The sequence below is a fragment of the Carcharhinus amblyrhynchos genome, chromosome 24 (assembly GCF_965287045.1).
Source record: "Carcharhinus amblyrhynchos chromosome 24, sCarAmb.v2.hapA, whole genome shotgun sequence".
NCBI lineage: Eukaryota > Metazoa > Chordata > Chondrichthyes > Carcharhiniformes > Carcharhinidae > Carcharhinus > Carcharhinus amblyrhynchos.
The window spans coordinates 36,878,989-36,901,470 of record NC_137347.1 but is presented as its reverse complement, the minus strand read 5'-3'; the positions used below and the strand labels follow the sequence as shown (position 1 = coordinate 36,901,470).

Below are 22,482 nucleotides of genomic sequence, written 5' to 3'. Positions count from 1 at the left end.
TAACTGTGATTGACAGCAACAAATCTTAACAATGTAACTGACAAGTAACAACAATGGCCCTCAGGACGCTCAAGAGACCAGAATTATATGAGTGCAGGCATCTCAGAGGATCATGGAGCTGGAAGAGGTCACTGAGATACGGTAGATTAAAGGCAGATTTGATAACAGGATGAGAAGTTTTAAAATCAAGGGATTGCTTGACTAAGAGCCAATGGGATCAGTGAGCACAGTGTGACAGACGAATGGGATTTGATGAAAGAATGAGCACCAGGCAGCTGGATGATCATAAGTTAATGGAAAGTAGAATGTGTCAGGCTAGCCAGGACTACATTGGAATAGTCAAATCTAGAGGTAATAAAGGCATGAGTGAGGGTTTCAGCAGCAGATGCACTGAGTCAGGGTGAAGTTGAGCTATGCCATTAAAAGCAGTTTAGATTTTTTCAGTTTGTTCCCTCATTAGGGAACACAGTTCCATTATGATAATATATTTTGATTAGACATTCAGTCCTTTGTCTAATTTATTGATAATTAAACAGTACTATATAGTATATGTGGAGACCTTGTGGCGCAGTGAGTAGCGCCCCTACCCCTGAGCCAGAAGCTCTGGGTTCGAGTCCCACCCAAGGACATGATGGCCAAGGAAGGTGCGTTCATTAATGAAGTCAAGAAGGTTGAGTATCAATCTGCATATCCTTCCAAACACGCCACGGGCTGGTGGTAAGAGCGGGAGAGACTCCTGGTCAGTAATACTTGATTTGGAGTGGCGTCCTTCAAACTATAAGCCCCTGGCTACAGACTAGCAACCTATACTGGAAATTACTAGCTATGGAAACAAATGAAAGTCTGCCTTAGTGCACCACTAGGTGTGGGAAGAGAATTAAATTATATGTAGAGAAGATTCAGGAAATATAAAATACATTTTCTCTCAAAATTGGTGAATCAGCACCAATTCATAGCTTTTTCTATGAATCTGTTTTACACATATGTTGATTATTTCTTCATAAACTGTTTTATCCTTTTGAATTTAATGAAACTCGGGTCTGTAATAAATGAATATATCTTCACAGGCACTAAAGTCTACTCTGCAATGGGAAATCATGACTTTCATCCAAAAAATCAGTTTCCTCCTAACTATCACAGAATCTACAACAAAACTGCAGAGCTATGGACACCTTGGATGGACCATCAATCTATTGCAATGTTTAACAAAGGTCTGGCTAAAGAAAGATTCACAATCTAAATGGAAATTGTATATCTTCTTCTCACCATTGAGTCCCCTTTTCCACAGCCTTACAGTTTCAATGACTACTCTTTATGTGTGTATCTTGACATTGTGTTTGGCAGGATATTTTACAAGAGTGGCTATCAGAGCTGAGTCCAGACCTATTTCTATCCTGTAGGCATCAACGGATAATAACAGGAGTCAAATATGACACTAAACCAATGTCTCACCTGTTCTTTCAAGTGTTGCAAGACACCATTTTAAAGAAGAGTAGGGGAGTTCTCGCATTATCCTGGCCAATATTTTTCCCTGAACCAACACAACTATCTGTGCGGAGTCTGTGCATTCTCCCCATGTCTGCATGGTTTCCAGGTGCTCCAGTTTCCTCCCACAGTCTGAAAGACTTGCCGATTAGTGCATTGGCTATTCTAAATTCCCTCAATGTACCCAAACAGGTACCGGAGTGTCACGACTAGGGGATTTTTACAGTAACTTCATTGCAGTGTTAATGTAAGCCTACTTGTGAAACTAATAAATAAATAAAACATGTTTCATTTCTGTTTTTGCAACATATCTGTGCATACATTGCCGTCTAATTTAGTGACCATGAGTAATAGCGATTGGCTGTGAAGCATCTTGAGCCATCCTGAGGCCAAACAACAACTTGTATAAATATATCACAATTTTAACATAGTAAAATTTTCTATTAAGGCCCTTCATAGGACTGTTAACAAATGAAATTTGACACTGAGATATGAAAGGCAATGTTGGGGAAGGAGACCAAAAACTTAGTCAAAGAGGTTAGTCATAGGAGGAAAGAGGAGTTTAGGAAAGGAATCCTGGATCTTAGGACCTGGGCAACTACAGGCTCGGTCACCAATGATGGAGCAATTTAAATCAGGTATGCACAAGTGGGCAGATTTGGAGGAGGACAGGAATCTCTCAGTTTTGTAGGCATGGAAGAGGTTAAAGGGACAGGGAAGCATGAGATCAAGGAGGTATTAGAAAACATGATGAAAGGCTTATCTGAATTATGTTTCTTTTACCTTCCTGTTGGTTTCTCCCTTTCCTTTCTCGAGGGCACTGAGGTCAGTTTCAGCACCAACATCAGCACTCCAGGGGTTGGATCGAACTTTGTACTTTCCTGGGCTCAATGGCTCTGTAACACAGTGGGACATCACGAGAATGTTATTGGGGAAACCTCTATCCCCCAATTTCCTCTGTTACAGATAGCATGACACTACCTTCATACAGATAAGAAAACATTGAACTTCAGACAACCTGCCAGATGAATTTTTAAAGGCATTTAGATCACAGCTTCTCCAGATTTTTTGAACCACATTACATTTTGATGGGATGATAAGCTTTCAAGCCTGAGATTGATTTGCTCGGTGAGGGGTAAAGGTCATTGACTGGAGTTAAGCTGCAGACCAGCTGAGATTTAACACAATGGAGGAAGAAACTCAAAGGGCTGAATGGCCTACTGCTGTTCCTTTGGCAGCAAGGGCTTTGGAAATGTTCAGGATGACAATGGTACAGATGGAAGCAGCAGGTCTGTAAGTACTAATTTTCCAGATAAAAAATGTTTATTTCTTCAGATAATTTGCTAATTGATAGTTACAGTTACAAAGTCTTCCTTGTAAAAATCTGCTATCATCCAGTTTATAACAAAGTGTGAATGTGGGGTGACTGAGCTCCCCTGGGTCTCATCTGGTTTACTATTTGATGGTGCTTCGACTTTGGATATTTTCTGTTTTCTCCTGAAGACAAAGAACATTAATTACGAAAGCAACCCGAAAACACAGCAGTCTGCTCACAGCGCAAATGCTGCCTGGGGTGCTGGCCAGTGGAATCCAGCAGACACAGCTAGACTGCTGGACAAAGTGGTCAAACAATTGTGCAATCCCTCATGTCATAGGAATAGATGAATTTGATCATCTTGGCCATTTCTCTGGAGTCAAAGTCACATTGGTTTTGATCATAGAGAGAGATTAGGTTACTGGCTTCCACTAAAGAGATGAGAGCCATATGGGAAAATGGAAGAAAACCTAGGGGCTATATGAATTGCAAAGGAATGTGGAAAAAATGTCCAGGTTTTAAATGAACCTACTTACTGAAGCTTGTGGTTGTCTTTAGGAGCTTTCTACACTGAGAAGCTGCAGGGTCAGAGTCACCAGCGAATCATTGTTTTAAACACAAACTTGTACTACAAGAGCAATAACCTTACTGTTGGGATCAGTGACCCTGCTGGCCAGTTTAAGTGGCTTGAGGATGTTCTTTCAGGTGCAGTGGCAGCAAAAGAAAAAGTAAGTTGTAACTCAGAATACGTATACAACATATTACAGAGCTAGAAATAAAGTACTTGTTTAATAAACTCCTTCTCTACCGCAACAAAATGAAGGGGGAGGGGCTGCGAAACAAAGTTTGTTTGTAAAATCTTTGTTAGTAATTCTGCCACAAAGGGAATCTGTCATCATAGGGGAATCTCCGAGGGAATTCTACGGAGGGTATTAACTGCTTGATGGGATGGAGAAAGTTAGTCAAGACAGGAAGACAAAGAGTTTATAAATTCAGAGCCATTGTTTTCTATTCAATCCTGGACAATGATTGGTAGCAAATTAAACAATGGTGTTAAGAGCATCCAAGCTAGTTGATGAACAGAAACCAAAACACAGAGTTTTTTTATCAAGTGAGTTGGTTGACTTTGTTCAGTCTTGCAGCTCTCCTCCTGTATCCAGTGTCCCAGTTGTCACTTATTTATACTCTTTTAATATAAACTAAAAGATTAATAAATTAAACAAAAATGAGAGGAGATGATGGCCTATGGTGGGGCATTGTGACTCATCAAATGAAACCTAACTAACTAAAATATCATTTCTGGATGATGATGCACCCACTTGCCCACCAACCACGGGTCCTCTATATACTCAACAGGAAACACAAATTACAGAACTTCCCCTTACTAGACTACTGTCTAGTTTTGAACCATGGAGATTTTGTGTGTAAAGCAAATGTGATAACCACTACATTTATCATCTTTTTAATAAAATAAAACCAATAATTAATAAATGAAACACGATGGGTTGGGAGGGGAGACAGACCTTTTTGGGGCACAGTAACTAAAATAAACCATCAAAAGGAAACGTAACTAAATAAATTTAAGTGATGATGCAGCCAAACTACACATATTTATGTACATTTATACATGCACAAAGTACCGAATTAAACCAGCCGCTTCTGAACAATATAATGAACATATCATTAACCATCTCTATATACATATACACACATTCTTGCTGTCTGCAGTGGAAGGATACCAGATAGCAATCAGAAATTTGATTTGATTTGAATTATTATTGTCACATGTATTAACATACAGTGAAAAGTATTGTTTCTTGCAGGCTATACAGGCAAAGCATACTGTTCATAGAGAAGGAGATGAGAGAGAGTGCAGAATGTAGTGTTACAGTCATAGTTCTTCCCTTCTTTTAGGGTACAGCAGCTGATTTTTATAGTCCCAGCATTGCCGCTGCTCAGTACAGCTAACTCAGCAGAGATCAGCAAGGATGCTTTAGTATTATCAACAGAAACCAACTCAATTTGTGTATGAAATGATAATTGTATTGAGAGGTATCTGGGGTTAACCACATTTTCTCTACATTCCTAGGTTTATATTATTGGACATATTCCGCCAGGATTTTTTGAAAAGAAGAGAAGTACATTTTGGTTTCGACACCAGTTCAATAAAAGATATATTGAAATTGTTCAAAAATATCACAGTGTAATAGCCGGTCAGTTCTTTGGACACCACCATACCGACAGCTTCCGGATGTTCTACAGTCATTCAGGTAATGAAATGCACTCTTTGTTTTATTTTCAGTGATTCCCATTGATAATGAAGTCCAGAGATAGTCCTTCTTTTGTCAGCTTACAGCATGGGCATTGGCTGGTTGAAAACCTGAATGTTTAGCGCAACAGCTGAGCCTGAAGAAGATTTCTGCAAACACCCATTTCGTACTAGTTACGGGATAATGATAAAGAACAGGTGACTACTGTGCTGGGTGGTATATATCCTTTCTGAAACAGATGCGGGACATGTTCTGATTATAGAGGGTGAAAATTTCAAGATGATACATTAATTTGTAGAATTCATGGATAGTATATCAACAGCCCCATAATTACTACCCTGTGTTTAATGGCTAACTGGGTGAGACTTTGGGCCGGATTTTCCGAGCACGAGCACAGCTGTTCCTGCTGCGATGATTGGAGATTTGGCTGAGCGCCAAATTTTCTGTTCTCCCTGGCTGGGGAATTCAGCCTGTAAGTCTGGCTGTAATTCCACCCAACACAGACACTGATAGAATCATTGAATTAAACAGCGCAAGAGATCCGTCTTTTGGCCCACTGTGACTACACCAGCTCTCTGAAAAGGCTGCCAATTAGTCCCACTTGCCTTCTCTTTCCAATAGTTACCATATTACCATGACTCTATACTCCAGCTGTGACTCAGTGGGTAACATTCTCACCTCTAGGTCAGAATTTTCTGCATTTAAGAGACTCCAGAGACCTAGGTACAACACTCTAAGCTGACACTCCTGTGCAATAGTGAAGGAGTGACGTACTCCCAGGGGTGTATCCTTCAAACGAGATGGTAAACCAAGGCTCAGTATGCTCTGTCAAGTAGATGTGAAAGATCATATGACACCATTAAGTTCTCCCCAGTGTTCTGGCCAATATTTAGCCTCAATCAATACCACTAAAGCAGATGATTTGGTCATTATGACGTTGCTGTTGATGGAGTTTGCTGTGCACAAATTGGCTGCTGTGTTTTCCTACATTACGTCAGTGGCTATATCCAAAAGTACTTCCGTGGCTGTAAAGTATTTTGGTGAGTGATGAACAGCATTCCAAAAGCTCGTGATCCCAAATAAGCCTGTTGCACTTTAGCTGGTGTTGTAAGGGTGTCTTACTGTGCTTACCTCAGCCCAATGTCGGCATCTCCACATCATAAACACATAGTTTCAAGTATCTGGAAGAGTTAATTCTGGCTTCTTCAGTCACAGATGTTAAAGTTGAAAGTACTCTGCAAACCCGACTCTAGCTCTGAAGCAAAAAAGGCAAATGAAAAATCTCCAATACTGTCTATTTGTATCGAACATAAATACACAGGATTTCCAAGTGCAGCTGTGGTGTTCTTGCTAAATTACTGGTTACAAAGTAACATATATTTGTATGCACTGTAATTATCACAATAGTGCATACTTTGAGGTTTGGACAAGTTAATGTTCCTTTGACCTTCTCAATTTTTTTTTTGCTTTGAATGCCACGCGTATGTACATTGGAATCCCCTTCAACAATTTGCATTTATATATCACCTTTAATTTTTCAAGTTCCCACAGCGCTTTACAACAAAATAACAATGATGGACTTCAATCTATGCGCAAGGGTTAGGAAAGGTGACTCAGCACTAGGCCACTAGGATGGACCTTGAGAAGGTTTTTAAAGAGCAAAGAAGTAAAAAGACGGAGGGGTATTACAAGAGAGTGGCTTCTCCTGCTCCTAATTCATATGTTTATATGCTCATATAATGGGGATGTAGAGTGTCTAGGGGAACATTACAATAGCTCCATTTTGAATAACAAAGAACATTGTGGCTGCAGACCACAAACTTCACAGCAGGTAGGTAGAATGCTGTATTCTATAGCCAAGATGCTGATCGCAGTCGACTGGTTGGTGGGGAAATACTTTTCCAAAAGACGGCATCAAGTTAACTTTCGCTGTTGGCCTGATGCACAAAATCGTGAGTGCTGAACCTGCACACACGCAGAGTCAGCACAATGTGGTGTGCATTGTTTGCATGTGCTTTGCCTCTCGAAAAAATAAGTAAAACCTTATCATTTCATGACTATTCTGTACTTCTTCAACATATGGAAGTTACTGGCTCACTGATTTAATAGAAACTAAACTATATTACTTAGTGAAGTGCGTTGTTGGTGAAGCCAGCTGCAAAAATCCTACATAACAAGAGTTGAAAGCAGAATGCAGTTAGCACATAACTTTCACTTTTAACTGTGTTGACAGCACTTTAGACATTAACCTTGAAGCTTTGAACTCAAATTTTGCCCAGGCTGATGAAGTGTAACTCCCACCTACCCCTGTTAACTACAAAAGTCTTGTGCACAATATGAATAGCCTTTCCTGTATTATTGTAAGATCTTATCCTTGGGTCTCAATCCAATTCTTAGTGAGTAAGGATCTACAGCACAATATATGTCTTCACTTATTTACAGTTTTGGTGTATTTTTGTTCTTTTTATTCACCAGACAGACAATATAAGGCCAGCATTAAGCAACATGCTTGAATGTCCCTGTGGGTGGAGGGGGTAGAATGGACATCATGTTCGGATGGCTGTTGAAATGTAGATCTCAGGTCACTAAAGTCTGGGCACCCTGTTCTACAGAAATCTTCTGTTTCTCTCCCAGGTTCTCCCATTGGAGTTATGTTTATTGCACCTGGCATCACTCCATGGAAAACAACACTGCCTGGTGTGGAGAATGGATCTAACAACCCCGGGATTCGGATATTTGAGTATGATACAAATACATTGGAAGTCCAGGTAAGAGGTTCTCTGCAGTAAATATGCCAGCACTTCATTATTTTATAGACATACTTGAAATGCTCCCTTCCTTATTCTGATCTCCAAATAGGTAAAAGTACCACACTTAGAACTACCATGTATTTCAAAGCAATAAATCCCAAATTTGATTCCTTGCCTATAAGGAGTTAACTCGAACACCAGTTGAAGTGTTATAATTGACTTCAGTGTCCTTGGTTAGGGAGGGGGAAATAATTAACTAGATGTCTCTTACTTCTGATTATTGCCAAGTCATTGTTGGTAAACGCACAATCTCTTCCATTGAGGAATAGCACATCTACACTCATGTGATGGAAGGCCACTTTCATCATATGAGTCCACTTTAAAGCATTGGATAGTTGTCAGCATCTGCGGAATCATATCTCAACAACCTGAGAAAAATGAAATATTTGTTTTATACAACTGAGATTCAAACATCGAGCACTACACACCCAGAAATATTTACTCACCTCACCTTCACTTTGGGATAAACTATATTCAACTCTGCTTATGTCCTGTGAGTCCCCTGTAGGCCAACTTGCAGGGTTGACACTTCCATGGTTCCTAACTTAATGAGACTGAAAATTAATGCTTAGTCTGACTTTAGTTCCAATGAAGGTATTAATGAGGATAAGTCATCATTCAATAATTTTGCGACCTTGTCATGATATACTGAGTTTGATGAGTGAACTTCCCTTTTAACCATTTTAATTTTTTTTAGTGGAACACTGGCACAGATTTCAATGAAAGTTGTACTGAGGGTTCTTGCCATTTCCTCGGCAAGAACTTTAATCCTCTCAAATTGTAATCAATTGTAGCATGGTTTAATGGTGATTCTCAGTGTTGAGTTGCAATGTTGGCAGCAAACTATCCAAGTAGCCAATCACATTAAAAAATCCTCACAGACAGTCAACTAGGAAATGAAAAGCAGAATAATCAAGTCACTTCTTAAAGATTTTACTCTTAATATCAGACATACATAGATAAAAATAGAAGCTGAAATTCATGAAATACTTCATTTTTTTGATTATTTGAAGAAATTTAATTTCTAGAAATAAAGTTTATTTACTGGTATCACAAATAGGCTTATATTAACACCACAATGAGGTTACTGTGAAAATCCGATAGTCACCACACTCCTGTTCAAGCACACCAAGGGAGAATTTAGCATGGCCAATGCTTCTAACCAGCACGTCTTTCGGACTGTGGCCAATGCATCTAACCAGCACGTCTTTTGGACCGTGGGAGGAAACCGTAGCAACCCAGAGGAAACACACACAGACATGGGAAGAACGTGCAGACAATCTCCAAACCGGGAATTGAACCCAGGTTCCTGGTGCCGAGAGGTAGCAGTGCTGACCACTGTGCTACTATGCTGTCTGTCTAGGACTGAATCATAATGGAGACATTAAACAACAATGAACATATTTCTTTCAGCATCAGTTAAGTTGTGCAGCAGTACTTACTGCTTGGATCTCCAGTTAAAAACTAAGTTACGCATTGAACAAGGCATTTCCTTTTACTTTTTGTGAAATTTGTAACAACGATATAAGAAAGAATTTACAGGCCAACAAGGAAAGGGCAGGGAAGTGGGACTAGCTGAGTAACTCTTAAAGAGTCAGCATAGACAGATGGACTGAATGGCTGCCTTCTTGTGCTGCAACCACCCCATGATTCTATGATTTACATTTACACTAAATCTTGAAATTGCTGTCAATTTTTAAAATGATGTATTTGTATAATTAAGCACTTTGGTTTTTATGGTCATTATTCATCAATAATTCAGTTAGTTTCAACACTGTAATAACTTATGACTTTTCTTTAGGATATGGTGACATACTACTTCAATTTAAGCCGAGCCAACACAATAGGTCCAAAGTGGCAACTAGAATATCATCTCACAGAGGCATTCAACATTCCAGATGGTACAGTTCAATCTATGCAAAAAGCATTGGAAAAGTTATACAATAATAACAAATACCTACAGAAATATTATGAATATAATTCTGTAAACTATGATTTAACTGAATGTGATGCAAACTGCAGAGTTGATCAAATTTGTTCAATCAAGGAAGTTGACTTTGATAAATATGAAGATTGTGTGAAAAGAGAGAGCTCTGCTTCTACTCTTCCTGCGCAAGTATCTATCGTTCTATCTCTGCTGCTTTCCATCCTGCTTCTTCAATAGAATAGATTTATATAAATGTGCCAAAGTAAAAGAATCCTACACAGTGGAGGGAATTTTCACATCCTGCCCACCATGGGAATTGTAGTGAGTGGGACAGGATCATGCAAAGGTACATTGATCTCGGGCGGGATTTTTTGGTTTTGGAACGAGTGCAGCCGGAAAATCCTGCCCATTGTTTCATGCGAATGATAATATATACTTCAAAATCCACATGCACTTTATTCAGTATGATTAATCTAGCTTGGGATCCTTGTTAAGTAAACAAGAATAATCCTTTAAATCCATTGACTTTGCGTATGATCGTGTGGCAATTAAGGAAGAAGAAATGTAACTAAATTACATCTGTGGCAACCAGTCCATGTTGAAAATTATCTTCATGGACATTCTTCTGGAGACAACCAATTTCATTGCATGAAATGGAGAATCATTACAGCACAGATGGCCATTCAGGACATCAAGTCCATGCCACTCCCCACAATCCACAAAGTCCCCATTCCTCCATTCTATCCCCATAGCCCTTCTCAGTTATTTCTCTGAACTGTTCATCCAATAACATTTTGAAATCATTGATCTTCTCTTGTTCTACCACTCTCATGGACAAGTTCCATGTCATCGTTACTCACTGCTAAAAAGTATTCTTTCTCACAATCCCCTGCATCTCTTGTCAAAAACCTAAACTCTGTGTCCCTTACTACTATCAGCTTATGGCTACAGCTTTTCTTTGTCTATCTTCTCGAAATCTGTGATAAACTTACGCATGGACTACAGCAGTTCAAGAAGACAGCTCATTCCTATCTTGTAGGGCAATTAAGACAAGCAATAAATACTGGCCACCTTGTGATGCCCATATTCTGGCAATTAAATTATAGAAAACCTCTCTTCTCTCAAGCATATTTTCTCCAAGGAGAACAACCACAGCTTCCACAATCTAACTTTGTAGCTAAAATCCCTCATCTCTGAAACTGTTCTGGGAAACCGCCTCTTCACTCTCTCAAAGATCTTCACTACTTTCCTAAAGATCTCAAAATGTCCGTAATAGCTCCAGTTTCAGAACAGACTTTGCTCCATTGAATAATACGAACTTAGTAATGCTAGCTAGTCAATCCTTGGAATTATCCACCTCTGTCAGAATTACACATTGTTATTGTTGTACATTTCGTACACACAATCTCACCAAGACTGGTGATGAACTCAACACAGAACATAGAACTTTACAGCACAGTACAAGCTCTTCGGCCTCGATGTTGCGCCGACCTGTAAAACCAATCTAAAGCCCATCTAACCTATACAATTCCAATATCATCCATATGTTTATCCAATGACCATTTAAATGCCCTTAATGTTGGTGAATCCACTACTGTTGCAGGCAGGGCATTCCATGCCCTTACTATTCTCTGAGTAAAGAACCTACTTCTGACATCTGTCCTATATCTATCACCCCTCAATTTAAAGCTATGTCCCCTCTCCATCTCTATTCAAGGAAAAAGGCTTTCACTGTCCACCCTATCTAATCCTCTGATCATCTTATATGCCTCTATTAAGTCACCTCTTAACTTTCTTCTCTTTATTGAAAACAGCTTCAAGTCCCTCAGCCTTTCCTCATAAGACCTTTCCACCATACCAGGCAACCTCCTGGTAAATCTCCTTTGCATCATTTCCAATGCTTCCACATCCTTCCTATAATTCGGTGACCAGAATTGTACGCAATACTTCAAATGTGGCCACACCAGAGTTTTGTACAGCTGCAACATGACCTCATGGCTCCGAAACTCAATCCCTCTACCAATAAAAGCTAACATACCGTATACATTCTGAACAACCCTGTCAACTTGGATGCCAACTTTTGGGGATCTATGCAAATGGACACCAAAATCTCTCTGCTCACCCACACTACCAAGTATCTTACCATTAGCCCAGTACTCTGTATTTCTGTTACTCCTTCCAAGTTAAATCACTTCACACTTTTCCACATTAAACTTCATTTGCCACCTCTCAGCCCAGCTCTGCAGCTTATCTATGTCTCTCTGTCACGTGATAGAATGTCACATAATAGAAAATAAGGTGAAAAGACACTGATTCCTAGGATAAGAGTACAGGAAAACCACAAATTGGTAACATCAAGAAGATTTTGTAGTTCATTTCTCTGTTTCTCTCCAGTCATTCCGCAAATGTGCCCTTCCTGTATTTTGAGATAGTCATGTGTTACTTTAACCTTAGATTATTTTTATCAGCTATAACAGCCACTGCAAGTGCAGGTCTGGCAGTATCTGTATTTTTCTTGTAAAAATGAATTTGACATAGAAATTTGTATTGAAACACATTTATACCCATTTATGACGCTAATGGAAAAGAATTTTCTCCAATAAACCTTGGGCTTCTCCAATAAACCTGAGGCAGAGAGTGGGGGTCAACGGGTGCTATTCGGATTGGCGGTAGGTGACTGGTGGAGTGCCCCAGGGGTCGGTGCTGGGGCCTCAGCTATTTACCATTTATTTAGATGATCTGGAGGAGGGAACCGAGTGTATGGTGTCGAAATTTGCTGATGACACCAAGATTGGTGGAACGGCAAATTGTGCGGAGGGTGTGGAGAGTCTGCAGGAGGATCTAGATAGGCTGGGCGAATGGGCCAGGAACTGGCAAATGGAATTTAATGTTGGCAAATGTGAAGTTGTCCACTTTGGTAGGAATAATGGTAGGAAGGACTATTACTTACGTGGCGACAAACTGCAGCATGTGACGGTGCAGAGGGACCTCGGGGTCCTTGTGCATGAGTTGCAAAAACCCAGCCTACAGGTGCAGCAGGTGGTCAGGAAGGCAAATGGGATGCTGGCCTTCATAGCGAGGGGGATTGAATATAAAAGTAGGGAGGTCTTGCTGCAGCTGTATAGGGCACTGGTGAGGCCGCAGCTGGAGTACTGTGTGCAGTTTTGGTCGCCGCACTTACGCAAGGATATTTTGGTCTTGGAGGGAGTGCAGAGGAGGTTTACTAGGCTGATACCGGAGTTGAGGGGGTTGAACTATGAGGAGAGGCTGAATAAACTAGGCTTGTACTCGTTAGAGTTTAGAAGAATGAGGGGAGATCTCATTGATACATATAAGATGATGAATGGGATGGATAGGATAGACGTGGAGAGGCTCTTCCCGCTCAGAAAGGACAGTAGGACTAGAGGGCACAGCCTCAAGATAAAGGGGGGGCGGTTTAGAACGGAGTTGAGGAGGAACTTCTTCACTCAAAGGGTGGTGAATCTCTGGAATTCTCTGCCCATTGAAGTGGTGGAGGCTGCCTCACTAAATATATTTAAGAGGCGGGTTGATAGGTTTTTGATAGGCAAGGGGATTAAGGGTTATGGGGAGAGGGCAGGAAGGTGGAACTGAGCCACGACAGATCAGCCATGATCTTATTGAATGGCTGGGCAGGCTCGAGGGGCTAGATGGCCTACTCCTGCTCCTATTTCTTATGTTCTTATGAAGTCTAGTCTTTTCTCTGTTACGGGTGCCGAAATCACATCCGTAGCCACCAATTTGCATTTCGACCAGTCAAACCCCACAGGCAGCATCTTTAACATAAACCAAGGAGTTGCTGATTCCCGGAGGAGGGACAGAAATTGTCCGTCAACTTTTAAACTGTTTCAACACAGAATCTAAAAAGGTCACTGAACCTGGCCTGAAACTTCTTGTCATTGATTTACAGAAACTGTATATGATTGACTCTCTTTTTGGATTTTTAAATCATTTACTTCTCCTCCCTCTTTCTAACTCTTGAAAATATATGTGCATGAGAAAGTTGCAGCATTTTTTGGGAATAATTTTTATATATTGGATATTAAGTACAATAAATACTATTTCCTTTTCTTTTAAAACTTCCTGTGTGTACGTCTTTTACAGTCACTGTACTTAAACAGTGAACACACCAAGCAAATTATCTTTTAAAGCACTCACTGCAGTCAGTGGAAGTGGAAAGGGTCATTCTACCACTTCTCACCTGACCATAACAATTGGCTAACAGAAAATGCAGTAGGTTGAGAAATATAAGTTTAAAATCAATTTTTACTTACTTCCACGACTAAATTTACAGATGTTTCTTTATGTTGGGTAAAACAGTTAAAAACTGATCCTTTAAACGATGAATTCTCACAGTTCTTAGGAAATCCAGAGATGTATTTTGCATTAATATTAAAAACTATTTACAGATTAATGGAAATTAAATCTGTAATGACAGCATTCATATGGCACGTGCACACTTGGGACTCAGCTTCCGTACAAAAGTCTTAGAGGAGGGTAACTTGAGGGGAAATATTAAGTGATTAGAGGAATTTGAAGAAAGATTAAATGCTGCCTCATATCTATCACAACTGACAACCTATAGTGCCAGAAGAAAAAATGAAAGAGCCATAGAAAGATGCACTGTGTCAAAATTTAATAGGCGAGCACAAGTAAAAGGCAACAGCATGATCAGTGCCACCAAGACAACTGATCAACATCCATGATACACAGCTGAGCAAGATGGGGAGCAATTTTGATTTGTAATGGAGATGAAACAAGAAATGAAATCAAATGTCCTGCAAAATGTAGGCTTTTAAAATTTCTTCCAAGGATATGGAAGATTCCAGCAAGGTGTCATTTCTTGCTGAGGTACCTTGAGAAAGTGGTTATAGACTTTCCCTTGAACCACCCCTTGTGGTGAAGGTGCCCCTACTATGGTGGTGGATGGGTAATTCTAGAATATTCATCCAGCAATTTTGAAGGATCGACAATTGACAATATACATCCACTAGAATGGTATGTGACTTGAGGTGAATGTATTCCCATGACATCACTGCTCTTGTCTTTCTTAAGGTTTCAGGGGAAGGAGTAGCTGTTGAAATAATCCTGGTGGATTTCTGTGTCTTATATACAGTATTGGTACCATAATGCAATGTAGATTGAAGAGTGGATATTGAGTTCAGTGGCACTGTTAATCTAACTGCAGTGTCTTTGGATGTGTCTGTTACCCTGGATGGCAGAATCTTTTAGGGGTCAGGCCTGTGAAATATTCTATACAGACATTTTGATCAGTTTATCACTCAAAACATGTTTATCCAGGTGCTCTTACTTTATGAGACAGATACAGATATATGGTTTGAACTTAGCTTTATTAAAAATACTTACAGATTAAAGAAACCATTCTTGCATAATAAATTAACTTTTCCCCAAACTAGGCTGTCTACCTGAAAAACATATACTACAGATTCTGGTGCAGTTAACTGGGTTCAATTCACTGAGCTCACATCAACAGATGAACTCAGGGTTTTCTTGGTTCAAAGGTGGATCTCACATGCCCTCTACCATCATCAAAGGTTGTAGTAGGCTGGCCAAGTCTTCGCTGATGGTTTGCCTTAAAATGGCAGTTTTTAATCCCCCTCTCTGAGCTCTTCTGGAATGTTCTCTGGCTTCCAGCCAATGGGGTCACAGGGTGGGAGTCACACCACCAAATGAGGTGAGGCCAGGTCATTCTAGGTGTACATATCCCTTCCAAGATTTGGTTAATAGCAGGGAGTCTGACTAAAACTAAGGAACAGACAATCATAATGTCTTTTCCTATTCTTCTGGCTAAGTACCTCTTGATAGGCTTCAGGTCAGTATAACTCTTCCATTGTTCAGATCGAGCAACTCTATTCAATATGTAAAAGGTCTGAATTCTCTTTTCAAGATATGGCCACTTCTTGATGGGTTTCAGTTCATAGTAACTCCCCTATTATAAGGTCAAGCACCTCTGTTCAAAATGCAAGACAGTACTAGGCTGGTCCCTGTTGGCTTTTGGCCTGTTGTAACCTTGTCCACATTCCAGCAGGTCTTGCTCGTAGAAGCAGTCTAGCTGTATATTAATTTAAAGTGTCCAATTTTATATTGGGCCTAGCTGCTCAGGCTGTTGACCACCTGGCTACCAGCCAGGTAGCCAGCCTCTGTCCTGCTCTTGTAAAGATCTGGTCCAGTTAAGCTGGACCCACCCAAAGTGTTGATGATGGAGAAATCAGAGAGATGATGTCACTGACAGTAAGGGGAAGTTGGTTGGATATGTTTGTCACCTGACTGTTGAACCAAACCTGAAAGCTGTTTGGGCTTCTTCCTTACTAAAGTTATAAACAGAACTGAACACTATTTATTTAGTAGATAAATAGATAAATCCAAGTAGATAAATCCCTGAGATCTGATTAAGTGTATCCCAGGACATTGTGGGAGGCGAGGAGGAAATTGCGGGTCCCCTAGCGGAGATATTTGAATCATTGACAGCACAGGTGAGGTGAGATTGGAGGGTGGCAAATGTTGTGCCTTTGTGAAAGAAGGGCTGCAGGTACAAGTCTGGGAACTATAGGCCAGTGGGCCTCATATCTGTAGTGGATAAGTTGTTAGAAGGTATTCTGAGAAACAGGGTCTATTGGCATATAGGGAGGCAAGGACTGATTAGGAACAGTCAGCGTGGCTTTGTGAGTGGAAAATAATGTTTCACAAATTTGATTGAGTCTTTTGAAGGGGGTAAACAAGAAGATAGATGAGGGCAGTGCAGTTGATATTGTCTACATGAACTTTAGCAAGGTCTTTGACAAGGTAACACGTGCTAGGTTGTTGCATAAGGTTAAATCTCATGTGATCCAGGGTAAGGTAGCCAAATGGATACAAAATTGGCTTGATGACAGAAGGTGATTGTAGAGGGTTGTTTTTCGAACTGGAAGCCTGTGATCAGCATTGTGCCTCAGGGATTGGTGCTGGGTCCACTGTTATTTGTCATTTATATTAATGATTTGGATAAGAATTTAGAAGGTATGGTTAGTAAGGTTACAGATAACACCAAGATTGGTGGCATAGTGGACAATGAAAATGATTATCTAAGATTGCAACGGGACATTGATCAATTGGGCCAGTGGACTAACGAATGGCAGATGGAATTTAATTTAGATAAATGTGAGGTGATGCATCTTGGTAGATCGAACCAGGACAGCACTTAGTTAATGATAGGGCATTGTGGAGAGTTATAGAGCAAAGAGATCTTGGGGCACAGGTTCATAGCTCCTTGAAAGTGGAATCACAGATGGACAGAGTGGTGAAAAGGCATTCGGCATGCTTGGTTTCATTGAGAACATTGAATACAAGAGTTGGGATGTCTTGTTGAAGTTGTATAAGACATTGGTAAGGCCACACTTGGAATACTGTGTACAGTTTTGGTCACCCGATTATTGAATGGATATGATTAAACTGGAAAGAGTGCGGAAAAGATTTACTAGGGTGCTACTGGGACTTGATGGTTTGAATTCTAAGGAGAGACTGGATAGACTGGGATTTTTTTTCCCTGGAGCGTAGGAGATTTGGGGGTTTCTTAGAGAGGTCTATAAAATAATGAGGGGAATGGATCAGCTGGTCAACATCTTTTCCCAAAGGTAGGGGAGTCTAAAACTAGAGGGCATAAATTTAAGCTGAGAGGGGAGAGATACATAAGAGTCCAGAGGGGAAATTTTTTCACACAGAGGGTGATGAGTGTCAGGGACAAGCTGCCAGAGGTAGTAGTAGAGGCAGGAGCAATTTTGTCTTTTAAAAAGCATTTAGGCAGTTACATGGGTACGATGGGTGTCGAGGGATATGAGTCAAATGTGGGCAACTGGGACTAGCTTAGTGGTAAAACAAAAAGAGGTGGCATGGACAAGCTGGGCTGAAGGGCCTGTTTCCATGCGTAAACCTCAGTGACTCTATGCAATAATTTATATATAAAAGCAAAATACAAAACATGCTGGAAAGCTGATATAAAAACGGAAGAATCTGGGAAAAATCAGCATGTCTGACAGCATCTGGGTGCAATCTTTAGCAATTATCCGAAAAAACAGACTAAATGTAACATGGCCAGTTCCACCCTATCAACCTCCTTCCCATCATCAGTAAAGTTTTAGGGTGAGTCATCAGAAGTGCAATTTTTTGGTTGAGTTTCTTTCGAACCTCTTTGCTCCAAACCTGAAAACATAGGCGGCAGCATGGTGACACAGTTGGTTAGCACAGCCTCACAGCGCCATGGACCCAGATTCAATCCCCAGCTTGGGTCCCTGTCTGTGTGGAGTTTGTCCAACCCCTTAAGGAGAACCGCTCTCCCATTGCATCCCCCTTTCAGGAGCTCTCCATTGCCCTGCCCAATTGGCACTGTCAGATTGGCACTGTCAGCGTGCCAAGAGACAGGGCACTATCTAGCCATTGCTCTGACCACTTGGAGGCTCTGAGCCCCTACCACCAATCACCCCCCCCCCACCCCCGCCCAAACCCACAAGCCCCCTCCAATCCGTGGCCTCCCCAGTGTAGCCATCATCTGCTTGTGGAGACCAGTAGTGATTCACACCAGGTCCCTGTTGGACCCTAGGGTCAGAGAATGGCAGGAGCTGGGAGAATTCAGCTCCAAACTGATCCTTACAGAAGGGGTTCTCGCTGGCGCTAACCACAATACAGGCTCTCCCCCGTGATTGTCTGGCACAATTTGCACGTGAGTGTGTGGAGCCGGAGAATCACGCTCCTTGGCATCAACAATTTCAGATTTGATTTTATAAACATTTGTGTTTTGGTCGCTGTACTTACGCAAGGATATTTTGGCCTTGGAGGGAGTGCAGAGGAGGTTTACTAGGCTGATACCGGAGTTGAGGGGGTTGAGCTACAAGGACAGGCTGAATAAACTAGGCTTGTACTCGTTAGAGTTTAGAAGAATGAGGGGAGATCTCATTGAGACATATAAGATGATGAATGGGATGGATAGGATAGAGGTGGAGAGACTCTTCCCGCTCAGAAAGGACAGTAGGACTAGGGGGCACAGCCTCAAGATAAAGGGGGGGTCGGTTTAGAATGGAGTTGAGGAGGAACTTCTTCACTCAAAGGGTGGTGAATCTCTGGAATTCTTTGCCCGTTGAGGTGGTGGAGGCTGCCTTGCTAAATATTTTTAAGACGCGGGTTGATGGGTTTTTGATAGGCAAGGGGATTAAGGGTTATGGGGAGAGGGCGGGAATGTGGAACTGAGCCACGACAGATCAGCCATGATCTTATTGAATGGTGGGGCAGGCTCGAGGGGCTAGATGGCCTACTCCTGCTCCTATTTCTTATGTTCTTATGTAAGATGATCATGTGCTACTTTAACCATAGATTGTATCAGTTAAAACATTACCCCTGCCAACCTACCAATTTTCCTGCTAAAACTGGTTTCATAAGAACATAAGAAATAGGAGCAGGAGTAGGCCATCCAGCCCTTCGAGCCTGCCCCGCCATTCAATAAGATCATGGCTGATCTGTCGCTGCTCAGTTCCACTTTCCCGCTTTCTCCCCATAACCCTTAATCCCCTCTCTTATCAAAAAATCAATATTAGGGCACATTTATGAAACTCAAAATAAAATCTGATAAAAACTGGGTTTTTGGGCTCCAGCTTTTTCTCTGTTATTGATGCTAAAATTATACAGCACGCACCCCACCAGCAGAGAGAGGTTTTAACAGTAACAAAACTAACTTTAAAAATTCTTAAATGGACGCCAAATGCTGGATATTTGCTAACAGTTAAAGTATCTTGATGCATCGTTTATGCAAATAAGTTTTATCTCTTCCACCAGACCCTTCATTGAACCCTTGCGGAGATATTTTCTGTCAAGTAGAAATCCTATTTCCCTTCAGCTGACATCAGTGAAAGGGGAATCAGTAAACATCAGTGTTAAAGAAAGCTGGAAACTCTCTCGGTTGGACTTTCATTCCCAGGCAGGGCTAGGGTCGAAGGCTAAAAATCCCCGGCTCAATCCCGTTCTGGGCCATTTGGTGGAGGAGGAATGGGAGTGCCTGGAAGAGATGGGGATGCAGCAGGGATACAGGCAATCTCCGAGTGGCAGACAGTGGGGTGACTCCTGACAGGCTTACAGGACCTTCACCCTACCTGGGTACAGTGGCAGGCCATCAGGTAGATGCCATCAGCCATCCCCACATTGCTGTTTTGGCACAAGATCCATTTTTTAAATTTAAATAAGATTGGAGAGAGGGCACCTCCACCTTGAACCACCTTCTCTCTTAATGATCTTTCAAATTGATTGGCCAAACAGCTTCAACAGTCTGCCTATTTCCCCCCTTTGGGTGTAGGCTTGGGACCCAGAAACTGTCCCAATCTCAGTTTCCCTCTGCCCTTTGTTAGGTAAACTCAGGTCGGGAAGGGTAAAGGCATTAACTACAATGAACATTAGTGCTTTGGCCTGAGAAGGGAAAAAAAATCTCAAGCTCTGATCACCATCCAAGGAAGTCAGCTGAAAAGGTGCAGATGTTGGGAGAGGATAGGCTGGGATATTTTCAGCAGTGGAATAGCCTACAAAGGCTTGCCATCTTGGCTGACATGAAGAATGGCCATTTTGGTGATATATTGAGGGACTGCCAGGAACTGTGCAGTATGAGCAGGCTTCAGCATAGAAACATTGTTAGACAGAGAAGAATTGCTACGTTTCCCAAATAAGTAAGCACATGAAAATGAAGATAGGAGGTGCATCTGCAAAACAAAATCTTCAACGTCAGGGAAAAATGTAGGATTAGGTTTATAATGAAAAATGGTAGTCAACTCACTTATCAATGGGATGACATTACTCCTTTCAATAACGTCAACGCAAGTACAAAATCTCAAAGGGACTTACGTTTCTATAACGCCTTCATGACTTCTGAATGTCCTAAACTGTTTTACAGCCAACAAAGCATTTTTGAAATGTAGCCACTGTTAATGTGTAGGAACACAGCATCCAACTTGTGCAGAGCAACCTCCCACAAACAGCAATGCAATTATAAGCAGATAATCTATTTTTATAAATTGCCAACTTTAAGGGCAATCAAATGGTCAGTGAATAGGCATATGGATAACATTGGAATAGTTTAGGTTAGAGGGTCATTAGATTGATTCCACTGGTCGGCGCAACATCGAGGGCCGAAGGGCCTGTACTGCGCTGTAATGTTCTATGTTCTAAATATTGGCCCAAGATGCCAAGGGAAAACTCTACCTTGTACTGGTTCCAACTTTTCTGGTAAAATATCCCCTCTCTTGCTAACATTTTTACGACAAGAACAGTGAAATTAGATATAAAAACTCAAAAATGCTCGGCAGAGCTGGCAGCGTACGTGGTGAGAGAAATAGAGTTAATGTTTCAGGTCAATGTTTCACTTCAGAACTGAAGGAAGATAAAAGTGGAATAGGTTTTGTGCAAATGAAAATGGGGAGGGAGCAGGAAGAAAACAGGGGAGATCTGTGATAGGATGGACAACAAGAGAGATTTTATGTCAAAAGATTTCATGGTATGAAAGGCAAAGGGAGCATTAGTGGTTGTGTAAGGAAACAAAGGATTTGTTTGTCCAGGCTGAGTATAAATTCCAGCATAATGAACAACTCTGTCCAAAAGCAAAACCATGAGAAACAAGATTAAGAATGGCACAACCAAAAAGAAACTGAATCAAATGGATGCCAATGCTAACTGTCAACTCTCTGGCCATGTCATGCTGATGACCAGGTCCGGCACTGACACACTGCCACCACCCCCCCCCCCCACCCCCCAACCCCGGTTAGTTGTGGCCCTGTGCCAAGGCACTGTGTGTTTCATTGTAAATCCATTTTTGATTTGATTTATTATTGTCAAATGTATTAACATACAGTGAAAAGTATTGTTTCTTGCATGCTATACAGACAAAGCATATCGTTCATAGAGAAGGAAATGAAAGAGTGCAGAATGTACTGTTACAGTCATAGCTAGGTATAGAGAAAGATCAATGTAATGCAAGGTAAGTTCATTCTAAAGTCTGACAGCAACAGGGAAGAAGTTGCTCTTGAGTCGGTTGGTACGTGACCTCAGACTTTTGTATCTTTTTCCCGACGAAGAAGGTGGAAGAGAGAATGTCCGGTGCTTGATTATGCTGACTGCTTTTCCGAGGCAGCGAGAAGTGTAGATAGAGCCAACAGGTGGAAGGCTGGTTTATCCATCTATCCTAAATGGTTTGAGAATGTGATCCCTTGTTTTAGACCTCCCCAGGAAACAACAACCTTACATCCACTCTGTCCAGTCCTGTCAGAATATGCTTCAATGAGATCCCCTCATGTTCTTCTAAATTCCAGTGAATACAGGCCCAGTCAACCCAACCTCTCCTCACACGACCATTCTGCCATCCGGGGAATCAGTCTGGTGAACTTTTGTTGCACTTCCTCTATGGCAAGTATATCCTTTCTCAAGTAAAGAGTAGATTCTCACCAACTGCACCATAGAAAGCATTCTTTCTGGTTGTGTCACAGTTTGGTATGGCTCCTGCTCTGCCCAAGGCAGCAAGAAACTACAAAGGGTTGTGAATGAAGCCCAGGCCATCGCGCAAACAGCCTCCCATCCAGTGACTCTATCTACACTTCTCGTTGCCTCGGAAAAGCAGCCAGCATAATTAAGGACACC

The 22,482-nt window shown here is 41.3% G+C and overlaps 1 protein-coding gene across 1 annotated transcript in view; it reads left to right on the top strand.

Moving 5' to 3' along the window:
- The window catches only part of LOC145357795 (acid sphingomyelinase-like phosphodiesterase 3b), a 30,716-nt gene extending 18,232 nt beyond the window's left edge, over positions 1-12,484 (top strand). Inside the window, exons 4-8 of the mRNA XM_080211302.1 lie at positions 1,068-1,211; positions 3,359-3,528; positions 4,890-5,070; positions 7,705-7,838; positions 9,682-12,484. Of these exons, the coding sequence (XP_080067428.1) occupies positions 1,068-1,211; positions 3,359-3,528; positions 4,890-5,070; positions 7,705-7,838; positions 9,682-10,044 (992 nt within the window). The 3' untranslated portion in view covers positions 10,045-12,484. The remainder of the gene's footprint in view (positions 1-1,067; positions 1,212-3,358; positions 3,529-4,889; positions 5,071-7,704; positions 7,839-9,681) is intronic.
- The last annotated feature ends 9,998 nt before the right edge of the window (positions 12,485-22,482 follow it).